A 27,142-nucleotide genomic window follows, 5' to 3' on the forward strand; every position below is an offset into this window, starting at 1 on the left:
AACCTCCAGGAACTACACGAATGAGACGCGACATACACCTAACTTGGTAGACACAAATCTATGAAAAGGGAAACATCAAAACAAATCGAATCCACAAATGTTTGCCACCAGAGGACCCGTGGATATGGAGGGACTGTCATCAGTAGATTTTTTTAAGGAATGCCAGGACAATCAAGAGATTTTTACATAAAAGTTGTTATGCAGTACTTTTTTTCCAAAAAAAAAATGCAATTGCTGATTTAGTAAGGATTGATTATGTTCTATTCATTTCATTACACTACAAATAAAGAAGATCTGATCACTTTACAGTAAATAAACAGTAAATAAAGGTGACCTTATTGTTATTCAGCAATTCAGCTTTGTTCCATCTGTTCCTGTCGGAAGTAGACGTGATCATTTTGCTGCACTGTTCTGCTGAAGGGATGAATATTATCTAAAACAATACTTATTTAATTTAATGTTGCATTTTATTTGCTTTAACCATTCTTCTCTGCCATCAACAACAAGGTTTTTTCAGACAGTGATCTGCTCTCCAAATATATGTCTGCCCATTATCTATAAATGCCAAATGTAAAATTTGTGTAATAATAAAGGCGGACCAGTAATTTCTAATATACACAAAGCAGCTCTTCTGGCAACAACAGCAAACCAAGTTCATAGACAAATCAGACAAATCTGCATTTCTGCTTTGTGTGAAGTTTATTTTGACAATATGCATTTATATTTAAACAGAGGTAAAACCTTGTATTTGACATTTAAAAATAGAAATCAACAGTCAATTAAAAATGTTATGTTATCCATTCCATTCCATTTTCTACCGCTTATCCGAACTACCTCGGGTATGTTATGTTATCATTCTAGAAAATATTAATCAAGTGGTCAAAACAAGATCATTGCTTTATGTTCATTAGAAACAAAGTAACATATAAGATATGAAAAAGCTCAATCTTAGGATATTTCATTGAGTTTAAAATTCATTAAAAATCATTAAAACGACTTTGTGTAAATATCCTAGTAGATGGTGCAGACACTCAGTAGTGAAACCAGCAGAATGATCAAGCAACCACAGAGACCTGGAGCTCCAGATGTCATCAGTTTTTCTGGGCTCCATGTATCTGTGAATATGTATCAGTGCATGAAGTTACTAATCATTAATTTGAAAAATGAAAAATAAATACAAATAAAAAGTCATAACATCAAGCATAAAAGATATTACAGTAAACGTTTACCTGAAGTTCCACCAGACCAGACTAGAGGACCCATGGATATAGAAGAACTGTGATGAAAGTCCAGAGACCTGCGGCTCCTCTGGTGATGTCCAGAATGACAATCCTAAAGATTAAAAGAAGATCCGAGGGTAAAAATGGTATAAATAATCCTTTACATGACTCCCAGACAGTATAAGAAGATTTATCATTCAAACATGTCAGGATTTAAGATGTAAGTACAGTTGCGCCCTCTAGTGAAAGAGCGTGAAATTACCATTCAAAATTGCAATAGTTCTTTTCTGAGTGAGCGGAGACACAACGATGTTATGCTTCTGATCACGAAACGAATAATGCCAAACGTCTGTGTTTTATATACAGCAAGTAACTTTTTATTACTTTAATCATTTTGAGAGCTTTATTAAGTTCAACTTGCCACGCTTTTAAGAAACATACAGTACGGTATGTCTGTGTAAGATGAACTGCGCATCATGTTTTGCCAAGTGGCCGCTATCCTTAGGACAACATCATGTTGATCCTGGTACAACATTTAATTCAACCAATTTTAAGTTTAATCATACAACCAGGATCAGGTGCTTCTAGACCATTGTTTTTTCCACTCATCATTCCCCTCTGATTTTAGAGGTATGTTATGGTTGGGGTTAGGGTTTGCTGTGGGTTTAGCTTTTATGTATGTAAATGGTGTCCTTAGGGCAACAAAATATTTTGTCCTGAGGACATCAACCACAAAACAAGTTTGAGCGCGAGACAACGGTCATGAATGGTTTAATAGATATATGCATTATCACAATGTGTTTATCAAAAGTCATTGTGTGCACATGACAGTATGTTAAGATTTGAATCTGCCTATAGCCTAGTATATTGTGAGGATTGGTACCGATTAGAGCACAAATAATCTTTACTGGCTTTGGACGCTTGGGCTTAAATTATTTCTATACTCACAGCTGAACAGTTATTGTTGGCTGGAAGACACAGATGAACAGAACAGTGCAGGTAAACTTTAGTTGCGTTTGCGTTGAAGATAAACATCCTGAAGGAGAAACGGCTGGTTGTTGAGTTGCCATTCTGAAGAAGCTTCACTGTTTTGTCTTGTGGATTTGGACACCTTAAATATCCAGAAATAAATGGACTCATCAGACTGCATTTTATTTTAAAATATGGAATGCATTGTTACATACTTAAATGTTTGTGTCTTACTCTCCAGTGATGAGATCCCAGCGCAGACTGTAATCTGGATCATTCACAGGTGTAGCCCAACATGTGTCAATCACTGTGACAAACTGACGACTGTCAACCCCGTCAACACCAACCTCAACAAACATCTTCTGGTTGAGTTCTGCATCCACACGACCAGTGAAGGGCTGAGAGAACTCAGAATCCTGATATGGAACCATTCTCACCCGATACCTCCCTTCACCAGCGGGAAGATTCCTGTGTAAAATGCTGGTAAGATAAACAATATTGAGAGTTAAAACACAATATACACACAAAAGTTTACTATTTAAATATTGCATAAAACGTGTAGCAAAGTAGAAATGTAGTCTCACGTCTCCAGTGGGTTGATGTCTATCATAGAAAGTGTTTGTGTTTGGGGGTAAATACAGCTGAAATTTAGCTTCAGTATTTTTCCTCTGCTGATGAGACCTGTGGCTGACTCTGATGTCCCCAAAATAAAGTTCTCATAGATGATATGAGTGCCGTTGGCCTGTGGAGAACATACACTTACTTTAAAAGACAGAAATAATTTTATTTGAATCAATTGTTCAGTCTGAGTGTATGTGAAATGTATGTTGATATTGAGTCTTACCACAAGTCTGGTGCCACAGATGTGATCATTGTAATCAAAGTGAAACTGCAATCTTCCGTTCTGGATGGTTCCTCTACAGCTGCGGTCATTGAGATGAAGAACATGAGCTGAAAAACCAGCTTCAAACAGCTGACAGCGAGACAGAGATATAGATCCTGAACTGCTCTCACAGGTTTCAGAGAAATCTAAAAAAACAATTTCAGCATTAGAAATCAACTGTCTCAACAGTTTTCAGTTGTATTTTGTTAAAGCTGATTCCAACCGAAAGAGTCGGGTCTGTGTTGGTCCTCATTGCAGAAACAGCCGTAAACACCATTTTGTTCTCCACACCATTCATCTTCAGTACAGTTTAGCCTAGAGCAGGGGTCTATACACAAAAGAAACCAAATTATTTATTTCGCTTTGGTCCTCCCATCTTTTAATATTTGACTGTTCACTGGCGCGGAGTCAAAATATTTTTTTATATTAAATGAAGTTTTTTTTCAGAACGTATTTATCAATCTTTTTTTGCTCTCAGAATGTGGCAACTATCATCAAGGGTGATGGTCACCGCACATGCTACTCATTGACGTCTTACCATAGCAGTCACGACGTCCATTTCTGACTGTACATTCCATAGCTGTTGGGCAAGAGGATGGTGAACAACGCAGATCATTTGGGGCAAAACATTCACAGCGTTGGGAACATTCTGAATTCCAGATCTGTTCACCAATCTATAAGAAAAAGGATAAGGTTGAACTTTTCTGGTTTCTGAAACCAAACCAAAACATGTTTACTACTGAGTGCCATGATGTCACAAAAAGTGGTATGTAAATACAGCAGTCAACTACCAAGAAAATGTGTGACACCATTACTGTATTAGTAATACCGTAAAAAAGGTAATGTTTTAACCCTCACATAATAGTAGAACCCATCATACAAGCATCCGCATTGCTCCACAGGCCAACAGTATTCTCCACTCCTCACAAATCCATCATTACAGAAACATCCCTCAGAGCATGTATGTTCACAACTAGCATCAATGCTGCTGGCGCATGTATGACCACAGTCTGTACCACACAGCTCATAGTGACTGTAGTCTGGACATATCATGGCTGTCAATAGAACAAAAAAATGCATTCATGGTTAAATTAATGATGTAATTTAATGTTTTAAATGAAAAAAAAAAACATATATCTAAGAAACACATAAATTTAGGAAACTTTAGTTTAACTAAGGGTCTTCTTTAGTACGGTTTACTTCCAGTCACTTACCACAAGATGTAGTTTCTCTCCAGGGTAAGACAACAACATTGGCAGATTGACAGGCCCTCACATAGGATTGGATAGAATGACACAATACATCATGAAGGTTTCCAGAGAGGCAAACATCAAATGAACAGTCATTAAAGTATGCTTGTGGATCTACAGAAGGGTGACAGAAGCTAAAGGGGCCCTGGTTGTCTGTGATGATCTCACACATAGCACGAGCAGTGCTCTGATCTTGGCACAGAGGACAGTTGTCTCCACACCCATCATTGCATGGCATCTCGTCCTCAACCTTCCATTCTGCCCCAAACTGTGTTGTTGAAGCAGCCAAAGAACCTGAAGGAGTCATGAAGTCGTCTTCTCTATGACCGTTAAAGTTGCCACAAAGTCCACACGTAATTCCTCGGTAGTTTGCTGGTACATTGATGTTTACCGCCCAGAAGCCATAAGTCACACTTAAACCGAAGTTAGTTGAAACAAGAGTGTTCGATCCAGTGGAGTAGACAGATACTCGGCCAGAATCAAGTAGGATGGGAAGGTTTCTGATCTCTCCATCAACCTTAATAGAAGAAGAAAATGCTTTTTTATACCAAGCAAACAATACTGTCCCTTTCCGGACACATAATCCTACAATTTGGCTATGCTAGGCTCTACAACCTGAATTCATGTTATAGCAGAATGACAGTTTAACCTGGTCAAAACTTGTGTCCACTTAATGATTTATTTCATTAAATTGTGTAAAATTGTTAATTGCATTTAAAGCCATTCATTAAAAGGAATGACCACAAACTTAAATTTTGTTATGATTTATATTGGGAATATAGATCATATTCTTTAGTCCTCTGGTTCAGTTGGGCAAATGGTTTAGGACAAGTTTGCAAAAGTAATCTATGAACAGCTATTAAAATGCACATCTGCAAGTATTCTGGAATGTCATTCGGAATTAATCTTAGATTGTCATGTCCTCATAAAAAGGCAAGTTTGTCAAAAATCATAAGTGCATATCAGTGGAAATTATGAGTCATAATTGCTTACCTGGACAGAAGAATAACCATTTAGGTCCTGCGACATGTGGACGAGATGTCCAGAGACATTGACAAAAACCTCAACGGTAATGGACACTTGGAGTCCATGCCAAGCCTCATTTCTTGCATCCACCTGGAAGTGTGGTAGACCACGACTGTCATTACATACTGTGGCCAGCACATATCTACATGTGCCCTGAAAATCAAAGTATTTCCCATCAAAAGAGATATAATGGGGGTCTCCTGAAGCAGAACAACTAGCATGTGGACTGGGATGGCAGCCATACTCTCCCTCCACCACACTGCAGAGTTCCTGTTCACTGCAAGATGATGGTGTGCAATGGACATTTCCAGTAATCCCATCACAAACACACAGAGACTGGCACTCCTCATCATGCCAGAACTGCTCTCCAGGCTGACGATAACGTCCAGCATAGCGACAACCACAGCCCATGGGCGGCACACATTGATCTCCATTCAAAACAAGCCCATCATTACACTGGCATCCCTCCTGGCACTGCAGGGTGCACTGAAAGGGAAATGAGAGACTAGGGCAGGATGCAGGACAGGATGTGTGACACAATTCGTAATGGGCATTTGGTGGGCAGGTGGGTTCTGGAATCACAAATCATAACAATGAGCAAAATATCTCATCTACTGCACTGTAATCCATAATAACTTCATTAACTCATCTACTGCACTGTAACTTTAATAGCTAATGTCTGTAATTAATGCACACTTAAGTCACTTGCACTATTGTATAGTCTAAATTGTTATCTGTTCATAACCACCTGTACATTAATGTTCACAGTATATATCCTTCTGTATATATTGTCCATAGTACATACCGACTGTCATATTGTCATAGAACATTTGTATAGTATTTCCCTAATATTGTATTCTGTATTTATTCACACTGTATATCCTGCACTTGCTAATTGCACTTCTGGTTAGACCTAAACTACATTTCGTTACACTGTACTTGTATATGTGTAATGACAATAAAGTTGAATCTAATCTAATCTTAAATTATCATCACATAGCATCCCAAATTAAAAATTCAGTTTAAGATCCACTAACATCATTATGTAGGTTACTAGATACTAACCACAGTAGGCAAATTCCCTCCACTCTCCAACTACAATGCCATTCTGTTGGCAGAGCAGCGTGTATCCCCGCAGGGCCTCACAAAGAGCTTCCCTGGCCCTGCTGGTGTTTTCCAGAATCTGAATACAATCTTGGATTCGTTGTGTAGGGTCTAGTGTTCTTCTGCACTCAGCAAATGGTCCGAAGGTCAAGGTCATGATTCTGCATTGCTCACTGAACTGGCTGTTCTGATAATGTCCTGATTCCCAGAGGTCAATTGGCTCCTCACAGTGTGCTGATAGGGACCCATCACGCCAACTGTCTGCAAATGCCTGGGGACCATCCAGCAGGACACCATCTGGGCTAACAAACTCATCTGTAATATTTCCGTTCAAATTCCCACATAGACCTCCAAGTGTACCATTGTATGTGCTCGGCACTGTGATCCTGACAATGTGTGGCCAGTCAGCTCTAATGGTCACCCCGAAGTTTGTTTCTAGAACAAAACCCATGACACCGCTGTGATAGATGCGGATCTGACTGGACCCAACACTGATGGGCAAACCAACCACCTGTCCATTTACCTGTCCGCGAGAATGAAGAACAACGGTTAACTTTATTTCAAAGCAAGTTAAATGTTTTAAATACTTGAAATCCTTATGAGAAAGTGTTTTGGCTAACCTCTACATTACTACCTTCCCCCATTTCTATGGAGACATGAGTCCCTTCTGCCTCGAACTTCAGGAACCTAGCAAAACCTTGAAGGCCTCGTGGTACTTTCTCCACTGTCAAAAGGAAGGATGGCAATTGGGATTGTCCAATGACCCGTGAAAGGGTCAGTCCACAAGCTCCTGGATATCTGAAAGCTTGTCCATCAAAGGTGTGATAGAATCCGAGGCCTTCAACTGAACAGGAAGCATAGCTGGTGGGTCTGCAGCCCCTCACACCGTGATGAACTTCACACACCTCAGCTGGACTACACTGTTGCTGATGGCAGATCATTGTCCTGTTGCTGCAAACACACTGTCTCCCACAGTCCTCATCCAACACTACTGATTGTCCCTTAGCATAATAGAATCCCTCAAAGGTGCAGCCACAATCTGCTTCAGGAACACATGTCCCAGCACTGAGAATGTACCCAGCATCACAGATACAGCTCTCTTGATTGGGCAAGGGACAGTTCATCGGGGCAGAGGGATCAGTGCAGGTTGCAGGGCAGCTTGTTCCTTGAGGCTCATAATGGCTGTGGTCGTCATTACATATGATCTCTGGAAATGTAGGGTTAATTTAAGAATATCCAATAATATCAGATCTTTAAGATTTAAAATTGATTTAACAAGTTTGGTGCAAAATGCAAAAAAACAGGTCTTACCACAGAATCCCTGCTGTCTCCACTGGCCTAGTTGTACCTCTAGCTGTTGGCATTGAACAGCATACACACTGAGAGCTTGGCACAGAATGGGTTGGTACCCACCTCCTAAACAAACATCATAGACACAGTTTTCTATGTATATCTGCGGTGAAAGCACAGATTGGCAGGCAGCAAAGGGGCCAAACACAGCTCCTAGGATCCCACAGTGGTTTGTATCATTGTACACACTCATTGCATCATGGCTGCAATTGGCACAAGCCAGACCTGTACACCCGACATCATGACATCCCGGGTCTGTGTCCCCCTCTGCCTTCCAAGAGTTGGCAAAGTCCACATCTGAGCTCAGTATCTCCCCAGAAGGGGAACGGAAATCATCTTCAGGATGCAGGTTAAAATTCCCACACAGACCACATGTGGAATTCTGGTATTCATACGGTACAGAGATGGAGACCCAGCTGTATTGATTATATGTAACAATGAGTCCAAAGTCTGTGCTGACGGCCAAGGTGAAACCTGACTGATAGACCTGGATGGAGCCATTGCGCAGACTGAAAGGTGTTGCTTTTCAATTTCCTCATCATACACAAATACTCTGACCATTCGAGTCCATGACACATGTGTGCTACCACGATGCTCATTCTTGCCCTCAATGCGATAGTACGGCAAATCATTTCCACAAGCCTAAACAATAATAAAGTTTAAAAATTTCTGAAGAATTGGCAATTTGTATACCTAAAAAAATATATATATATACAGCTGTAGAAACGAAATAAACAAAGGGAATTAAAAGCTAACCTTAGACAGTACATAAGTGCAAATTCCTTGAAAGTGTAAAATCTGGTTGTCGAAAGTGTAGTAGTGAGGATCTCCGGAGACCGTGCAGGTTTTTCTTAAAATGTTCTGACAAGAGTATTGGAAAGCATCTCTACGGCATGCCTGGGAATAAGTGCATGGGTTCAGGCTGCACCGGAGACCCCTTCTGGTACAAGTGCATCTCTCCTGACAGGTAGAATTAGTCCAGAAAGAATCTCCCAGCTGCACTGCTACACCTAAAACAACAACTTGGGTATCATGATATAAATAAAGAAAAATATTTATATTTATTAGTAGTCAGCCCTGCTCAAAAGATGGGTTTGAATTTCAAAGCTAGTCTAAGCTGGTGTAACGATCCTGTCTGTCCCCAGCCGGTTTTCCATGCGTTTTCCCAAGGAATTAATTTCTCCACACTCCCTCACCTGTCCCTCGTCAATGATCCTCACACATGTCCATTATCAGACTCATCACCCGGACTATACAAGAACTCTCACTTGCCCTTTGTTCTCTTTCAGGTCTACTTGTCTTATGTGTTGCTATAAATGCTGACCCAGTTGTTAGATATTACCTGTGCATTCATTAGCCTGTTATCCACAGGTTAAGTAAACCTGTTCACCTGTGGATTATCTCCATTATTGCCTGTTGAGTCTCATTCAATTTGTTGCAATATATTATGTGGTGTGACTTGTCTTGTATCTGGTAAGATTGGTGACAGCTGATTTAGCTTTGTTTTTCTTTCTCCTAAAGCTAGCTGATCATGGGAGGCGTCTTGCAAGAAGCTTTCTATGAACATAAGCAAGGCAGTAGGCCTATCTTGTGATGAGGACTGGCAGCCGAAACACATCAAATGCTGGTGACAATTCATCAACAGTACTGGAGGTTTTTAAACACAGGGTAGCTTCAGGATGTCACTATTTACTTGCCAAACAACTTATTGTGGGAGATATGATGAAACAAAAAATCTAGTTACCATTGAATTGACAACCCAGTGATCCATGATCTGTTCTGAAGGCCCATCTGCCTGTTACATTGACATTACTGCTGTACGTTAAACTTGTAGAGTCGTTTTGAAGAGATCCAGTGATTGAGAAATGGTAGCTTGAGTCAATGGTGTCATAGCCAGCCTAATGTTAAGATCGATATACACGTCTATTTAGTAAATTGGTAACAGGTCATACAGTTTTTTTTATTATTAATTAATCATCTTCATACCTGTATGTATCGCTGTGATGGAGCGATTGTCCCATAGTTCATTAAAACAAATGAGAGATGGCCATTTGAAATCAAAACCAATTGGAAAGATGTTTCCTGCAAGAAGTAAAAAAAATTAATGAATCGTTTTCTATTTGTTGTCGTGCAAATGTTAACCAAGTTTCTTACTGTTCGTGACTGTGGATAATATGCCACTCTGTCCCATGTTGCAACAAAGACCCATGAAGCAGAAAAGCTCAGGTCAGGGAAGTACTTGTGGATGTCTTGTGTAGCCTGTGTCAGGACATCTCCAGAGGTGTACTGCTGATATGAGATAACACCATTTCTGCGGTTATCAATATCAGTCCAGAACGGAGCGATGATGTCTTTACCACCATAAGCTGGGAATGCGTATGGAGAGTAGCTGGACCACGCCCCATCAAACGTCAGGTGTCCATTGTTGTTCACCTGAATTTTTTTTCAATTTATATTATTATTGTCAAAATCATTCCAAAGTAACGCTGTAACAAAGCATACCTTAATTGATACCACTTGTTATTTATTTCTTATCATTCTTAATTAAACAGATTTAACTTAAAACTATATAGTCAGGATTTGATTTAGATGGGAGAATAGAGAGGGAAGGCAAGCGCTTTGTTGAAAGAAAGAAATCACCCCTTTGTATGTATAAGGTATTATTCCTGTGGCTCAGTGATAAGAGTATTGCGTTAGCAGTGCAAAAGATTGTGGGTTCGATTCCTAGGGAACAGACATAGCTACAGTATACGCGTAGTGTAAAGCTTGAATCTACTGTAAATTGCTTTGGATAAATGCGTTTGTTAAATGCATAAATTTTACCTTTTATCATAAAAATCACCACAGTGGGGAATCTTCATAATCATCATTTAGTTTTTTCCCACAAACTATTACTTTGAGTCACAGTTTACACCTGTCTTTGTATTTTATAAATATTTAACCAATATAAAGTGTCTAAAAGATTAAACACGTGAACTTCCTGAGTCTTTAGAACACAAATAACGATATTCACGTGAAATCCAAGGGATTTCCAGGCCTCCTCATAGACATCAGGGTTTCAGTTTTTGCCAAGGTCAAGAAAAGTACTAAAGACATCGTTAAATTGGTCCATCCGTGCATAGTGGCTCAGTTGAATATTTTAGAAGTAATGAGAATGCTTTAAGTGCAAAAAAAAGGCTGACTTTAATCAATATATTTTCCACGGCCTTGTCAGTGTATGGCACGCGTCCACGAGAGCACTTATTTCTCATCTTCTTCCTTGACGAGAGCACTTTCACGCATGTGTATTACTTTTAGGTTTGTGCGCCAAATGCCGCACAGGGCTTGCCCCTATTGGAAGAAGAAGAACCACGTTTTTCGCATTCGTAGTAAGCAGTTTGAGTGGCCTTTTTTTAACAATTCAGAGACACTGTTTAAACTAAAGCCAAACGGAAAAGCGCATACAAAAATTTCGGACTGTATTTGCAAAGACTTTAACTCTGCTATTAGGTTTATTCATGCCGATCAACTGTCCCTTCATCTTCAGAAAGCTTATCTGTATTGGTCAGTTGTTGTCACATGACCTGAGATGCGCTTGCAACATTCTGAAAGTTAAAATTGTTTTAACTCACTGCGGCATTGACAAGCCTGAGTTAAAGCATGTTGCCTTCTATTTGAGCGCACACTTGCACACACAAAAGAGTGAAATGTGAACGGCCCCTTTAACATTTTAATAACAGACACAACACAATACGTCCCACATGTGTGGATCCCCAAGAATCTTAAAAAACATAAATAACACTTACATAAATTTGGCTGTATTTGTGTCCGAAAAATATAAAAGATTGCAGGAGATGGATCAGTTGAGAACTTCCATCATCAACGCGTCCATTCACTGTGTCTCCAGTTCCAAACGGATAAAATGGGCCTGTGACGGAAATAAATGAAAAAGAATTGAAGAGTAATAGACCTGTAAATCTGTAACTAATAACACCATATAATATGTGTGTCTCTCTGTCGAAAAAAGCAAAAATTACACATTCCATATTTCAATACGTTTACTGACCAACATTATCAAAGAATTATAAAACCACAAATAGAATAACAGTATGTACAGTATATACTTTAAAAACAAACATTATCATAGCATTAATAAATATGCTGTACTCAAACTCAAACCACTAGTTGTCATTTGAACACATAAACAGATGATTTTCTCAAATAACTTCAAAATAACTTGACAAAGTTACCATCATATGATACACCATTTATACCATGGTCTGACTACATATTCGATTCTGATCGGATGGAAGGTCTGCAATAAAACTCTTTAATACACAGGTAGCTCCAGTCAGTTTGGTCACCATTTAAGATGCTTTTAATTATATTGCAGACACACAGATTAGAGATCGTAGTGCCTGCCAGTTTGCACAGAGACAGGACTGAATCAACATTGTCCCAGGACATTTCTTCTAAACAACTTCATAGTGTTCTGATGACATAGAGAGAAAGATCATTTTGTTGAAGTTTTTCAAATGGAGGAATTACAGACCTGATACTGGTGGTGATGAGTATGATGAATTTGTTGAGTCTGGTGAGGAGGATAACAGAAAGTGAGTAAATAAGGCAGGTGATGTTGGATTTATTGATCAACCCATTCTCATTCATTTTTCGTTTAAAAACAACAACTTGATTTTTTGCAATAGATAGTTTGCATGGGATGTCACGCCACTGAACTTCTATGGGGAAGGAAAATGAACAGCAACTTTTGCACAAAAAGAAAACCTTGTGGATTCATGGTTTGATCGTTTCCAACAACCAAAAAAACTGCATTTTAATTTTTGTCATAGTGAATTCCTGTGGAGAAAATGACTGCCTGCTCTCTGGCTGCACTTTGTACGTCATCAAAACACATGATTGCAAACAACCTATTGCAATGTCTAATTTTGCATGCATGCAATGCAATGCTTTTTCCCAATAACTTTGGTGGAGTGCTCAAATGTCTTTAATGACACAACCAAATAATATATTGTGTTGTAATTTTGCAATCATGATGTGCAGGGTGTGATAATTGGACATTCTATTGTGTGTATGTTTATTATTTAGTACGCACAATTTAGACGCATTTAACCCGACTCCAAACCCTTAAAGGCGCAGTTTCGGATTAACAGCGGCCACTAGTGTTGTATTATAGATTTGCAACAAATTCCTCAGTATTGGCCACCACGTAAAAAAAGATGTCTTTCTCATGTTGGAGCAGCAGGGCCGTCACTAGGCCCTTTTTAGGGGAGCTTTAGCCCCCCTAAACTTCTGCCCAGTCCCCCTAAAAATTATTAGATTAATTAATTTGTGATCGCTTCAGTCCCCTTTAAAAACTAATTTGAAACGGCTGCGCTATGCGTCAAGTTTCGGCTCCTCCCCTGATCTAAGTCTGCATGGATTCAGCGCGTTATTCAATCTGCGGAGCGAACATCAGAGAGTACAAGGTGTGTGTGTGCATTTACTGATAGATTGCTATGATATGACATCTGCATCGGTGCAGTTATTGTAATTACAGTTTACATAATGTTACTGGACCAATACACGGTTCGGTTTCTCATCCAATACCTGTACGTCTTCACTGCGTTTATCCCTTATCACAGTGTGATAGTGTTTATTTCTTCCAACAAAAATGAATCGATTAACACCCATGCAAACATTTTATCACGTTTGTGATTGTTAGTGCTCAATTAATCGTTTATTTTGTTTTCTTAATAGTAGTTGTTGGCTGGCTAATTAGGCCTATTTGTGTTGTGATATTATTGATCTCATTGGTAATAATAAAAAAATATATTAAATGCTCATGCAGTTGTACTGTCTTGTTATTTCAAAAAGTTTTAGAAAAAAATCTCTCTGAATTGGCATGAATTATACTGCAGGAGCGTAAAACTGCATACTCCCCCTACTGGAGCAAAACTGCATGCTCCAGGTCTGCAGACTCCCCATATAGATTGTGACTGAAAACTTAAGTCCTTCGCGTAAACTGTGCTGAAGTCAGTCACTATTCTGATGTATGTGCCGAACAGTTTGTAACAGTGGCGACGACTGGGGCGTCCGAGAAAATGTGACCACCGTCGGAACTGACTGCGCACGCAACATGTTCCCAGCGGCAATGAAGCTTCCGTATCATCACATGATGTACTCTGCCCATATATTATATGTTAGATCCATAGTAACCTAATTCATAGGTTAAATGGTAAAAAATCTGCTTCTTGGAATGTCTGTTTGTATGATCAATTAGAAAAATTTACCGCCATACCATGTAATTAATTAGATTAAAAAAATGTAATCGCTTGACAGCACTAATGAATATACTTGTTTATGTGGACTGCAACACACTGTAGGCCTATTTTGATGCATATAAATGTATATCTTCTTTATGTTTAGATGTATTTTTGCAGTTGTCCACCAGGGGAACGTCCAACTACTAGAACACTGTCATTTGTCTATTCAGAGCTACTCGTTAAATAAGTACAACAACAATGCTTTTGGGAAACAGAACCCGGTGTAATCCTGTGGTTTGTGTAAACAATTTCTTTAAATAACACAAAACAAAAGAAATAGCCCTACCTCAAATTTTGTGGCAGAAATCTACAGTATATGTTGTTAATCTTACACAGCGTACACATTCTGACTTTGATATTAAAGATAAAGAGTTTTTTAGTCGACAAGCTGATTAAAAGTGAACAAGCGAATGTTGAGAATATGACTTTGTCTTACTTCGACCGCATGACGGGATGTAGTCATTACAACAGTCACTAAACACGATGCATTTCTCATCACAAAAACATCCACGATTACAGGTGCTGTTCAGTCCAGGACAGCAGAGAGCTGTGGGGTGAGCACATGATCCTGAAAGACAGACAGAAATCACACACTTTAATACAAAGAGCAGAGAAATACATTCTGTCTTTGCTTACCCACTGTAATGATTCTGTGTGAAAAAAGAGATGATGTATCAAACGTCATTCTAAAATTGTGTTTTGTATATAACAAAATAAATAATACAAATGTTTATACAATTATAATTAATTAAAAAATGTTTTTAAATCGACAACCATTTTTATATCCGATTATATTCATTGGGGTCCAAACATGAAGTGCTTTAAACGCTTTGTATTTGTAAGGATTTTATCAATATTCGGGGAAATGTGTTACTGCAAAGTTTGTGTGATTTAACTTGTAGACATGAACCTCAGCACACTGTCCATGTGTTCTTTAAAACATTTCAGTTCAGGCCCTATTTCCCATTTCTCCAAACCTGATTGGACCTCAATAATCGTTGGTTGTAGCCATGGCAAAATTGTAACATTACAATACAGCAAAAGTTTTTTATGGATAAATTACAAACTTGATAGTTGTGGTGGTGAGTATGATGAATTTATTGAGGAGGATGAATTTGTTGAGGCTGGTGTCAGTGATGAATTTGTTGAGGAGGATGAATTTGTTGAGGCTGGTGTCAGTGATGAATTTGTTGAGGAGGATGAATTTGTTGAGGCTGGTGTCAGTGATGAATTTGTTGACGCTGCTGACCACACTGTTGAGGATGGTGATAATGATATAAATGATGGAGAAGTTAGTGATGGTGTGAGTGACAAAGAGTGGTGTGAAGAATGATGATACTGTGACCACAGTGGCTTTAACTAAAACAATGTCAACACAATCTTATTGGTATACCATTTTTTTTTGTTAAACTACCAAGCTTAATGTTCATTTACATTTAAGCATTTGGTTGAATCGTTTTATTCAAATCAACTTACAGTACTGTTCGTTCACCATTATATTTGTTTCATGGGATCAAACCCAAATAACCTTTGCATTACTAGCACAATGCTCTACCAAATTAACTAAGTAACCATTATATACATATGGGTCATTTTTGATTGTTTTCCATTAATGTTTTAGAATTAAATAATTTACTCTAAGAATGGTTTAAGATTTGGTCCTTTTGCAGGATCGTTAATGACTCTGACTGGCTGCATAACAGGCTGCCCAGTTTATATTTGGTCAAGAACTATGAATGAGGCAATATTTTTTTGGCAAAAATACAATAACGGAATCAGACTTAATACAAAACTGAAACACAGATTTTAAAGGGGTCATATGGTGCGAATATGTGTTTTTCTGTGTCTTTGGTGTGTTATAAGTTGCCCATGCATGTATTAGACATGTAAAATTGCAGAAATTAAAGTGTTGAAACAAAAGATGCATTCTATCTAAAAGCGATTGCTCACCCAGACCTGCCTGAAACGCCTCGTCTAACCACACCCCCACGAACGTACGTCATTTCGTGGTAAAAGATTTTGCTACGGACTAAAGCGGTTTGAGTTTCTGATGTGTTTATGATCTGCAAATGCAGACAGGCGTGCAACGTTTAAAAATACATTATAGGTCATAAGAATCAGTAATAATATTCCAACTAGAGGCCACAAATATTTTTTTTACTATTTAACATAATTTTTTTTTATGAAACCTGACAAATCCTTTACATCCTGCTCAAGTCGCGCTGGTAAAGTTGATGCATCGACGTGATCATCTTTATATTCCGTATCAGATGCGGGGTCGAACTGAAATAAGGAAGTACCGATGACATTTTATCACCTGTAAACACAATTGCTTTGGAAGCTGACGTTCCCGTATATGGTAAGAGGCGTTCCATTTCTGTGAAACGCTGTAGAATTCGACTAATCACTACGCACTAAGCAAATGGCCAATCATAGCATACCTCGCTTTTCAGAGTGATGAGCTGCGTAAACAATCAACGCGTTTCAGAGAGGCGGGATAAAGAGGAGATACAAACATGCACGGTATGTGGAAAATACAGCGTTTTTGAACCTTAAACGTGTATACACATTACATTACATCTTAAACATTAGGAACATTGTAGTAAATACTGTGTTTGTAACTGTACAGTTTTTACAGCAGTGGTTACAATGTACAAAATAATTGATAATTATAAAAAACATGTCGTTTCGCTTAATGTTTCGTACCACCCCCTCGTCCACACTGCACTCTGGGGCAACTCGTTACTTGTTCTTTAATATAAAAATGATTTCAGTGATACAGTTCTTCGATATAAGATGGACTTGTAGAAGGCTATAAACGTGCTTGCAAGTTGGTTGTGCTTTTCGTTTTAATTAAAGAGATAAGTCTCCTGCTTGCTCTGCAGTTAGCAATAAATATTTAAATTTAAAACTGTTCAATTTGTCTTAAAACTTTATATAATTCGCACAACACGGAAATTGCATGGATAAAACATATTCATATAATCTATATAGTCAATATTAATTTTATTGAAGAAGCGTCATGTATTTAACACATTGTAATGCAAGCTTGTCATTTTATCAGTTCTTCAAACGCTGCCTGCCTGTAGGAGAATGGACAAACACTTTAAGAACTTATGAAATATCCGATTCGTCAACGAATGCCATAATCACTCTTATTTATATTATACGGACATGAACAAGGCCACCGGGATTCTTCCCATACATAATAGACTATGCAGTAATAGTCATAGGCACCTAAGCTATGTAATCAATTTAGCCTTTTAAAAGTTACTGTCTCTATTTATTCATACACGTTGTGCATGTTTTATGTCAAACGTTTTAAAATATCCCCTCACAACAGCACATAGACATGTGCCTATTAATTTCTAATTGATCTACATAGCATTTAGACTGGTGCCATCTAAAGGCCTTTTTATGCATAACAGGCACATTCACAGTAACTCATGAGCACGCAAAAAGGTTCTCGTGAGCACGACAAAACTATCGCTATCGCTGCGCAAATCTATCATCGTATGACATTAAGAACAGCTCAAGAGATTCAAGTGCAGATTGCGCGGTACGCTTTGAATCTATCTCGCGGTACTTTAATGCGATACGCCAAACAATCTGTGCAGCTCAACATTATGTTGAACGCGTCTGTTCCTGAAGTCACTGATTAGCATCTTCAGGTGTTTTATCAGAGTTGGTGCTAAACTCGGCAGGAAAGTGGATCTCGGGTCAGAGTTGAGAACCACTGCTATAGGCTACACACCTTTCTTGGTGAAAAACTGAGTTAGAGCTTGACACCCTTTCCTTTGTCTTTCGTGTCTTTTCTCTCATTCCTTTTTTGAAAACCAGATTTTGATTAGGCAACATTGTGGTCACTATAGTTCTGGCTCATCTACTGACTTCAACTAAACACCGTCACTGAGAGCGCTAAGGCAGAATCAAACCATTTCATGCAGATACAGGGTGGTCGGTCAATATGGATGTTTACATTTTGGTCAATGGGGATTTTTTACTTTTACTGCCAAAAACAAAGAGATCTTTAATTTTATTATTATATAAATATATAATGAATGATGATGGTTTGATAATTTTATATTAGTTTTCAACTACTTTTGAGGGCTCCTGTTAGTCATGGGCCCTTGGCATTATCCTAACTTTTCCACCCTATACGGCGCACCTGGCTACCACTCCCATGCAAGCCAGGTTTAACTCTTTTGTCTTCTGTCTAGCATGCTAGGATGATTGACAATCGACAGCGCACTCGGGAGTACCCACGGAAGAGAAATTCACACGTTGGACGGACATGCACTTGGGCACGGAGATCACGGATCACTAGAGGAACTAGTCCAGAGGCACTCCCACGCCTGGAATCCACTAACCCTCTTGAATTTGCAGAGAGCACCCTGCACTTAAAGTCTGAATAAAAACTCCCCTCTGGGTTTGTAAAACTACTCTTTGTTTATGTGTCATCTCTCAAACCTGCTACACCGGACACTGTACAAAGTACAATATTGGGTTTGTGATATTTTTTTAGAAAATGAAAACTGCAAAGTGAACTACAAATCTAAATAGACCTTGATTTACACACTCTATAAAATGCTGGTTTATTTTCAACCCAGCCATGGGTTTGTATTACATTATCATATGCAGGTTTTTAATCAATTAAAAATGCTGGGATGTTTCAACCCATTTGAATGAATGAAGCAATACTCTTTGTAGACTTATGAAATATAACAAGGCATAATTAAAAAATGAAACAAACCCTTTTAAAAATCCTTATTTAAATATAAATTTTGATATTAACAATGGAGAGCAAGGGATCTTAACATAAAGTCAATTTCAGAACATTAAAGACATACATATATCGTCATGGGTGAAATGAAGATGTGTAAAACATTCACCGTTAATCAGCAACAGAACACTCGCATACAATGAGATTAAAAACCCCATTGTGACAGACTACCCGTCCTGCACCTGCACACACAATGCATATACATAAAACATTCATGAATGTGTCTATTTAGAATCTAGTGTTATACATTCTTAATTGCCCATTTGTAATTTCAAATTAAAGTTTTCAAAGAATTTACCTTATTTTCATAAAACAGATCTTACCAAAATATTACCTGAGATGGACAGCTTCTGCGGAGCAAAATCACTGAGATTGTACCTTCAGCAGCTGAAGAAGAGTTGTGAAGCTGCTGGTAGAAACTCTTTACTATTATTATATATGGGTGGAGCATTAAATTATCACAGAAATGAACATACTCTAAACTAGTTTTTCTTCATGTGACGGGAAAATATTTAATGAAACCATTTGCTTCCTCATTAGTCACAGTTGAAAAGACCTGAATGCAGATGGAATGCATGAAGACATATGAAAAGAAAAATTAAAAGATACTCATTCCCACATGAGCAAAAATATTGTTTATCATTGAAGTCTTTCAGACTATATTTATCCTTTTTTCAGAATAACCCTTATTTAAATCACATCTATTATGGTTTTCTCACACTTTTACAATTGCTTTTTTTAACCAATAAACCCCAAAGCACAGTCAAGGGGTTATAGGCAATTGCTCTGTAAAATTATGCATATATTTTCCAAGTGTTAACTCTAGCTAAACGTTGTGTTCATTTTATTATTTAAAATTGAGTGTGGTTATTCATATGTTTATTCACATTGACATGTGTTTATTCATTCATGAATCAATAATGTACGAAAACATTTCCTTTTCATTTGAAATAATGAATTCACTCTGGATTCTGTTATTTAAAGGAATCAAACATTATTAGTCATATGTACTTCAACATGCTAATTGACAAAGCTTCCCCTGTCCCAATGTGATAGTAAACATTAAATAAGTATAGTATTAATTGTATAAAATAGTATTCAAATTATAGTTTTACTCTATCATTTACATTTATGCATTTCGCAGACGCGATTTACATTGTATAAACTCGATGCACGGAGTGCGGCCTACGAATTTCCGTAACTAGATAAATATGTACTGTGTACATCTTTGTTTCTGTATGTAATACTTGTGCAGTCATCCATGTCTTTGTTCTAGGTGTGTACTTTTTTATGTGTGAGTAAAATGTATTTTGATGCAGCTGTGACATGACACAAAAGATGTCCCTGTTCTAATAGCAATAGCATCCAAGCTGTCCATGTATTTTTAAACGTAAAGTACTTCTCCATTTAACTAGACAGGGGCAGCTGACAGTCTCGCAATGCTGACGAGCATTGTTTATTGTAATCCGGCGACCTTAATGTAAGCCTTGAGTACAAATACTCATCTTCTGCTATGTCATGTTCACAGCTCTAGGTAGAAATGAAAGGCTTCCATTAGGGCAGGGGATGTGTTTTCTGCAGCAACATGTTTGGCACAAATGTGAAGTACATTAATTATTCACTATTTATGGGAAATGATAAGTAATATTATGACAAGAAGTAGGCCTATGGAAACTAAGGAACATGAATGTGGACTCCCCATTCTAAAGGAAACTTTTGTATGCTTAAGAAGTCAGTTCCCCGAACCAAAATCTTAATGCAACAGCATAAAATATTTCTAAGAATTACATGTTGCAACAGTTTGGGAGAGGCCTTTACTATTCTAATGTCACAATGTCTGGATCTGTACAAAGCAAGATACTGCAAGAAGAACTTGACTGTCCTGCTCCCAGACCTGAATCCGCACGTTTGGTATGGCTTGAAATGCAAATTACCAACCTCTCATTAGCCAACATCAGTGCTTTTCAAGTTATTTTGGAACACATGAAGACACTTTCAAAAACTGCAACAACGAAGGAACCAAAATCCTTTGGAATCTCATTGTATAGCATTGGCTTTTTTGTTTGCATGGAGTGTAAATGTCTTTTAAAACCAATTTTATTTTGTAAGATGAACTCATTGAGATAAGAGTAACTGGCCCTACTCACCCGGCTCCAAACAGGTCTCGAACCAGTGTCGGTCCGTCATGGGGGCTAGAGACACTGATGGGGAGGCTAAAGACCGCAGCCCCTAGCGTCTGTCACTACACCTCTTTGAGGTCGGAGAGTAAAGTTTACTCACACAGCTTTCTCTCTCTCACTGACCTCTGTTACAAAAGGTTTTAGATGAGTTATATAAGTCAGTGTGTTAGGTAAGGACTTGGAAACATGCGTTTTGTGAAGAATCTTACTGCGAAATGTTATTCATTTAAATTATGACATTTAATTTGACTTTCGTGCTTCAATTCCAATTTCCCTTCATCAGACAGAGCACAAAAACAACATTATTTAGCCTTTGTATGGCACATTACATGATCTTTTGCTTACAAGCACTTTCTGTAACATTTAATCATGTAATAAAGTCTTTTTGATGTTCTGTGGATTGCATTTTTTCAAAACTGAAACAGAAAAGGTGCCACTTGACTAGGGCTTTGTCTTGCAAAAAGGTTTGAACATTTTAACAAGGAACAACATTAGAAGTAAAAGTAAAAGAAGACTTTTATCACGCAATTGTTTGTCAATTGCAATTGCACTGATGTCACATTGAAAAATAACAAAAGCTATTATTATACAATAATAATGCAATTAAAAAATCCACACCTCTGGAAAAGAAACACGCCTAAAGAGTGAATGCTTTTAAGGCATAATTAAAGTCTGTATGTATGCTGTCAGAATGCCAATAAAATAAAGACACCTGTTTTGTTTTTGTATTAATTAAGAGTTAAAAATAGCACACAAGCATGAGTATCAGCATTAGAAATTCTAATGTTATCGATTGAGTATTTTATTAACATTTTTGTTACATGCTAGACTCAATATTATGCTTCGCTAAAAAAAAGCCATAAACTGAACTAAATGAGTTTCCAGCCTGGCCAAGCTGATGTTCAACTGGCTTTTTTAACTCAGCATAGACCTATATTTTGTTTGCAAGCAGTGTGACACTGTTCTGTGGGCATAGCCTAACTGGTGGCAGAAAGCATCAAGGGTCAGTGCAAAAATCAGCCTTACAATATAGGATTATGGATTGCCTTCTCAAATATTTTTTTAAGTTTACAAGCAGAAAACCTATTGTCTCACATTAAAAGGCCGGCTCTCCTATTTTTGCCAAGCGGTTGATATCCTTAGGACAACAACATGTTGAACCTGGGACAACATTTAAATCAACCAATCAGATTTCAGAAATAGGTTTACCGTTTATTTTAAATTTAATCTTCCAACCAGGATTTGGTGCTTCTAGACCATTGTTTTTCACTTATCATTTCCCTCTGATTTTAGGGGTAAGTTATGGTTAGGGTTAAGGATTTATTTATAAAAATGTTGTCCTTAGGTCAACAAAATATGTTGTCCTGAGAACATCAACCACTTGGCAAAATGAGTCCTGAATTAACCCTTAGCCACGGAAATCAGTTTTCTCAATCAGCTAACTCTTAGCAACAAGGTGAGTGTCACAGTCACCAGGTCCAGTGCCCTCTCAAATTCATAAGAGGGCACTCCCCACATCACCCGGCCTTTCAGGGCACTACAATTATCATAAGCCTGCATGTGGACTCATTAGTCATCCTTGCATTCACCTTTGTTTTGTATGTCACGTATCTTGTGTGTGTATAGATAGTATATAACACTATATATATATATAGTATATAGTGTATAATACTGTGTATATATAGTATATATAGTATATAAGTTTGTCCTATCATGGATTTTCGCATTATTCCTTGTGCCCATTGGTTGGATTAATGTCACTATTATTTAATAAATAGTTGTTTTTAGCATTTGAATCCAGATTCTTCACTCCATCTGGGACAGAACACCAGACCTCAGTATGGTTCCCTCAAGCCATATTTCCTCCCTTAGTCAAGGAGCCAGGTCAGCTCTTGAATTCTGCACGAGAGGAATAAAGGACAGAATCTCAAATTAATATTATCATTTCATGGGTAACAATCTTTGAAAGATTTAGATTTTATCAAAAGCGCTCTAAGGTCTAGTCATCACACACCTTATAGGCTACAGACAGAAAAAAAAAATTATATTCATTGATAAATTCTTGTTCCCTTTCTCATCTAATGTCTGGACTCGTATGGACTAAATGCAATGGATAAAAGCATCTGCCAAAGGCATCAATGTTATCTTGCAAATGTAAATGCAAACATCAAATTGACTGTACCTAATAACATTTTTATAACAAGAAATTACATTTTTTATAGTTTATAATCAGATCTTTTTGTCTGCAATGTTTCACTTCGACATGTCTTACCGAGTTTAATTTAAAACATTGACTACTCTATTTCATTTTTGGAACGTTATTTAAACAATACAGTTCTTCCTAGTTCTCGGATTCATGAAGAGCCATTCAATGCAAACTTGCAAGGCAAGTTTATTTATATAGCACATTTCATACACAAGTGCAATTCAAAGAGCTTTACATAAAATGATTGACAGAAAGAAATAAAATGTATCTTTAAAATGCAAATGATTTAAGATCACAAAAACTTTAGATTTTAAAGAAACAATAAAACAGCAATTAAAAATGTTAGTGTATATATGAAAAGAATAAGATCAAAATAAAAATAAATTAGAAATAAAAGTGCAGTTGATGTAAACCAGCACAGTGCTCAGGTTGTGAATGCACAGCTAAACAAGTGTTTTTTAATCTGGATTTAAAAGTATCTTCTGTTGGTGAACGTCTGATATCTTCTGGAAGCACATTCCAGCTACGGGTGGTGTAATGACTAAACGCTGACTCGCCTTGTTTTGAGTGAGCCCTTGTTATCTCTAACTGACTTGATCCTGATGATCTGAGAAGTCTGTTTGGTTTATAGTCAATGAGCATATCTGAAATGTATTTAGGTCCTAGACCATTAAGTGATTTATAGACAATTAATAATACTTTGAAGTTGATTCTAAAAGTAACTGGTAACCAGTGTAAGGACCTGAGGATTGGAGTGATATGCTCAGATAAGGTGTTGCGTGTTGTTGCTGGTGTTGCTTTGCATATTCCACCAGTACCATCATGGAAACTGCTTCATCGTTTGCAATCAATCTGCCACTATAACCTCATATTTATCAAACTAAAGGATAACACACATTTGTCTCGTAGAGCAATTCACACCTGTTCCAGTAGGCGGTGGTCTACACGTGAACAAGTTGCGACCCGCCTAGAGACCTGCAGTAAAATTGCTGCTGTAAACGAGCGCTTATAAACGTATCAAGGACCAAAGACCAAACAGTCACCTTGTTAAAATATTTTATTTAAAAAGTTATCATCCCTCACACGGAGGATTCAATTAAATTTCAGTTTATTCAGTTATTCTCGATTAAAATATGTAAAAAGCACAGTATAGCCTAATGTTGTGTTCAGACCGAACGCGAATTGCGCGAATAAATCGCGCTATTCGCGTGTACTTGGACGCTTGAACATTTTAGTTTACTCGCTTCATTCGCGCGTCAAATTCGCTTCATTCGCGCGTCAAACTCACTTCAATGCAGACGCGAATTCGCGTCATGGGAGGGGCTTCTGCCAGCCGGCTCCATTCCCTTATAGATAAATTGCTTAAATTGTGTAAAGATCGTTTTTGACAACTTGCCAGATTGTCCGACCTCCTCACTCACTTTCTTCCAAGCAAAATCCTTTTTATTTCAGTTTCGATAAAAGTAAGATGTATCGTACAGCTCCAGGTATCCACATAAAGCAACGGTGATTTTGTCCTCCATTGTTGTTGAGATTTCTGCGTCCCCTCGCAACATCATAATCACCTGACTGCTAGAGCAAGCTACTGATTGGTTAACGCGGCGCGAATTTTCGCCAAAGTTCAGATTTTTCAACTCGAGCGAATCGCGCGAAACGCGCGTATCGCGCGAATCACGCGAACGCTCAATTCGCGCGATTCGCGTCATCCGCGCAATTCGCGTCATTCGCGCAATTCGCTTCATTCGCGCCGCCTCATTCGCGCAATTCGCGTCATTCGCGCCGCCTCATTCGCGCGATTCGCGCCGCAAGTAGGTCTATCGCGTCTTTGCATTGACTTAACATGTAAATCACTCGCGCTTGACGCGCCATTCGCGTTTGATCTGAACACACCATAACGATTATAAAACTAAACACAGCACTACATCGCAATCAGATATTTAATTTAAACTAGTGTAGCTTGACATAAATAATTAAAGACTTCAACACAATATAGAGGATTTAATGCAGATATTTATTGACGGAGATGAATAAACATTGTTTCGGCTAAAGTTTATATTCTTGTTTTACGACATGAGTTTATCAGGTTGTCCGTTTTTAGAAACAACTATCAAAAGCTTTAGTCACATTCACAAACATCAGGGTCGGTTCATTTAAACAAGCCAAATCGTTCGAAAATCACTCAAATGTGTGTTTACTCGCACAGCTGTAAGGTATAAAGTAATGAAAGAATATAAAAAAACGCTAAAGTAAAATCAGCCAGTGAGGTAAAAGGAAATGACCGTTAACGAGAGAACAAAGAAGTCGCGTGCTTGCTGGAGACGCGCACGCACATATCAGACGGGCGCGCACAAAATAAATGTTTGTAATTGTGGAATCGAATTAATCTCCAGTTTAAAGGTTCTGTGTGTAAGTTTCAGAGGCAACTATTGGCGATGTAGGAAATTGCAACCTACTGCTCTGCCACCCCCCTCTCCCTCCCATTAGAGAAGCTACGGTTGCCGTCACAGGAAAAAACGGTTCCGTAAATGATAGCGGCCATTATATGTGGCGTTGATAATTGCAATCTACATCTCACAGGCGAACAATAGACTGAAGTTACGGACACAGGACAGAGATGTCGTCGTCTGAGACAGCAGAGAGGAACCTTTGCAAGTCAAGTGACGAGGTTTATTTACAAAGAAAAATAAATAAATACAATTTCCTTAAATCATAATTTACTCTAATCGTTGTAGTGAATATTATTGTTACTTGTTTAACTTTGTGTCAGTGATGTATTCGCTTATTTTGCATAGCATTTTTTGGCACGGTAACTTGGTTCAATTTGATGTGCAATTTGAAGGGTGTGCCCGCGGTGTATGTAGATAAAATGGCTCATTGTAAGGTAAGATAAACATTTCGGTTCATTTGTAAGGTACTTCTTCACCACTCACAACATAGTTTTGTATTATATACAACATTTGGGTAAATAAATCCTTCAAAATGCTACACACTGTACCTTTAATAGCTGTCAGAAGTCAGATTAATAGCATTTGTCTTCACATTATAACAGATTTAACTCTGATCATACATTTTCCATACAATGAAATGATAAACAGAAATGACCAGATGCATTAATCGAATGACCAGTGTGCAGGTCATCCGAAGACGGTATATATCATGTCGCTAGAACACTATACCTGGGATTCATTCACGACGTTATTTGAGGACGTGGCTACGACGTTCCTGGAACGTAAGCAAAAATGCCAAGAAATGTAACGTTGCCAAGACGTCCCCAGAACGTGGTCAGAAGGTTAAGCGACGGTGACCGAATGAAGACGAACTGGCGACGTTGTCAGAACGTACTGTGTTATGGGTAAATGGGTTACGTTGCTCGCTAAAAATGTGTGAATGGTGTCATTTGTAATGTTAATACAGATCATCCTGACAGTTTAAAGTCAAAATCACACTCCAATACGTGTCATCATTGCAAAATAATACCGCAATACATAATTTTATAATTACGGAAGGCAAAAGCTTCTCCTACTGCCGGTATAAGCGCTATTTTAGAAAACGCTCCATGGGGTCGTATTTTTGGAGCACATGAATGCGACTGGATTCACACGAAGATGCGATAATGGCGTTCGGTTTCTTGCACATATCAATTGATTCGATTACTTAAAGGTTGAATGTATTAGCGTTTTTTACTCTCATTTAAATGACAATATCAATTCAGCTGAATATCTTCATAAAAATATTTTATGAAGCAATTTCATTGCTTCATTGTTGGTAAACTACCACATTAAGGAATATAAAATACAACTAAAAAGACAAAATCCCTTTCAATTAAATATCATGGGAAAAGCAAAAATACTTGATGCAATATTTGTGTG

At 38.0% G+C, this 27,142-nt stretch overlaps 1 protein-coding gene across 1 annotated transcript; it reads right to left on the reverse strand.

Moving 5' to 3' along the window:
- Window positions 1–686: 686 nt before the first annotated feature.
- On the reverse strand, window positions 687–19,250 carry LOC130438782 (alpha-tectorin-like). Its single transcript, XM_056770949.1, is given in 24 exon segments — window positions 687–1,115; window positions 1,230–1,332; window positions 2,169–2,331; window positions 2,424–2,669; window positions 2,774–2,931; window positions 3,034–3,218; window positions 3,296–3,400; window positions 3,611–3,746; window positions 3,931–4,127; window positions 4,287–4,839; window positions 5,316–5,920; window positions 6,414–6,975; window positions 7,073–7,659; window positions 7,764–8,327; window positions 8,330–8,444; window positions 8,559–8,812; window positions 9,547–9,700; window positions 9,789–9,884; window positions 9,957–10,235; window positions 11,588–11,709; window positions 12,334–12,372; window positions 14,541–14,672; window positions 18,997–19,069; window positions 19,211–19,250. Coding segments are annotated over 23 exon segments (5,508 nt in total). The 5' UTR covers window positions 19,046–19,069; window positions 19,211–19,250; the 3' UTR covers window positions 687–1,011.
- Window positions 19,251–27,142: the final 7,892 nt, after the last annotated feature.

This window comes from Triplophysa dalaica, chromosome 17 (assembly GCF_015846415.1).
Source record: "Triplophysa dalaica isolate WHDGS20190420 chromosome 17, ASM1584641v1, whole genome shotgun sequence".
NCBI classification, from domain to species: Eukaryota; Metazoa; Chordata; class Actinopteri; order Cypriniformes; family Nemacheilidae; genus Triplophysa; species Triplophysa dalaica.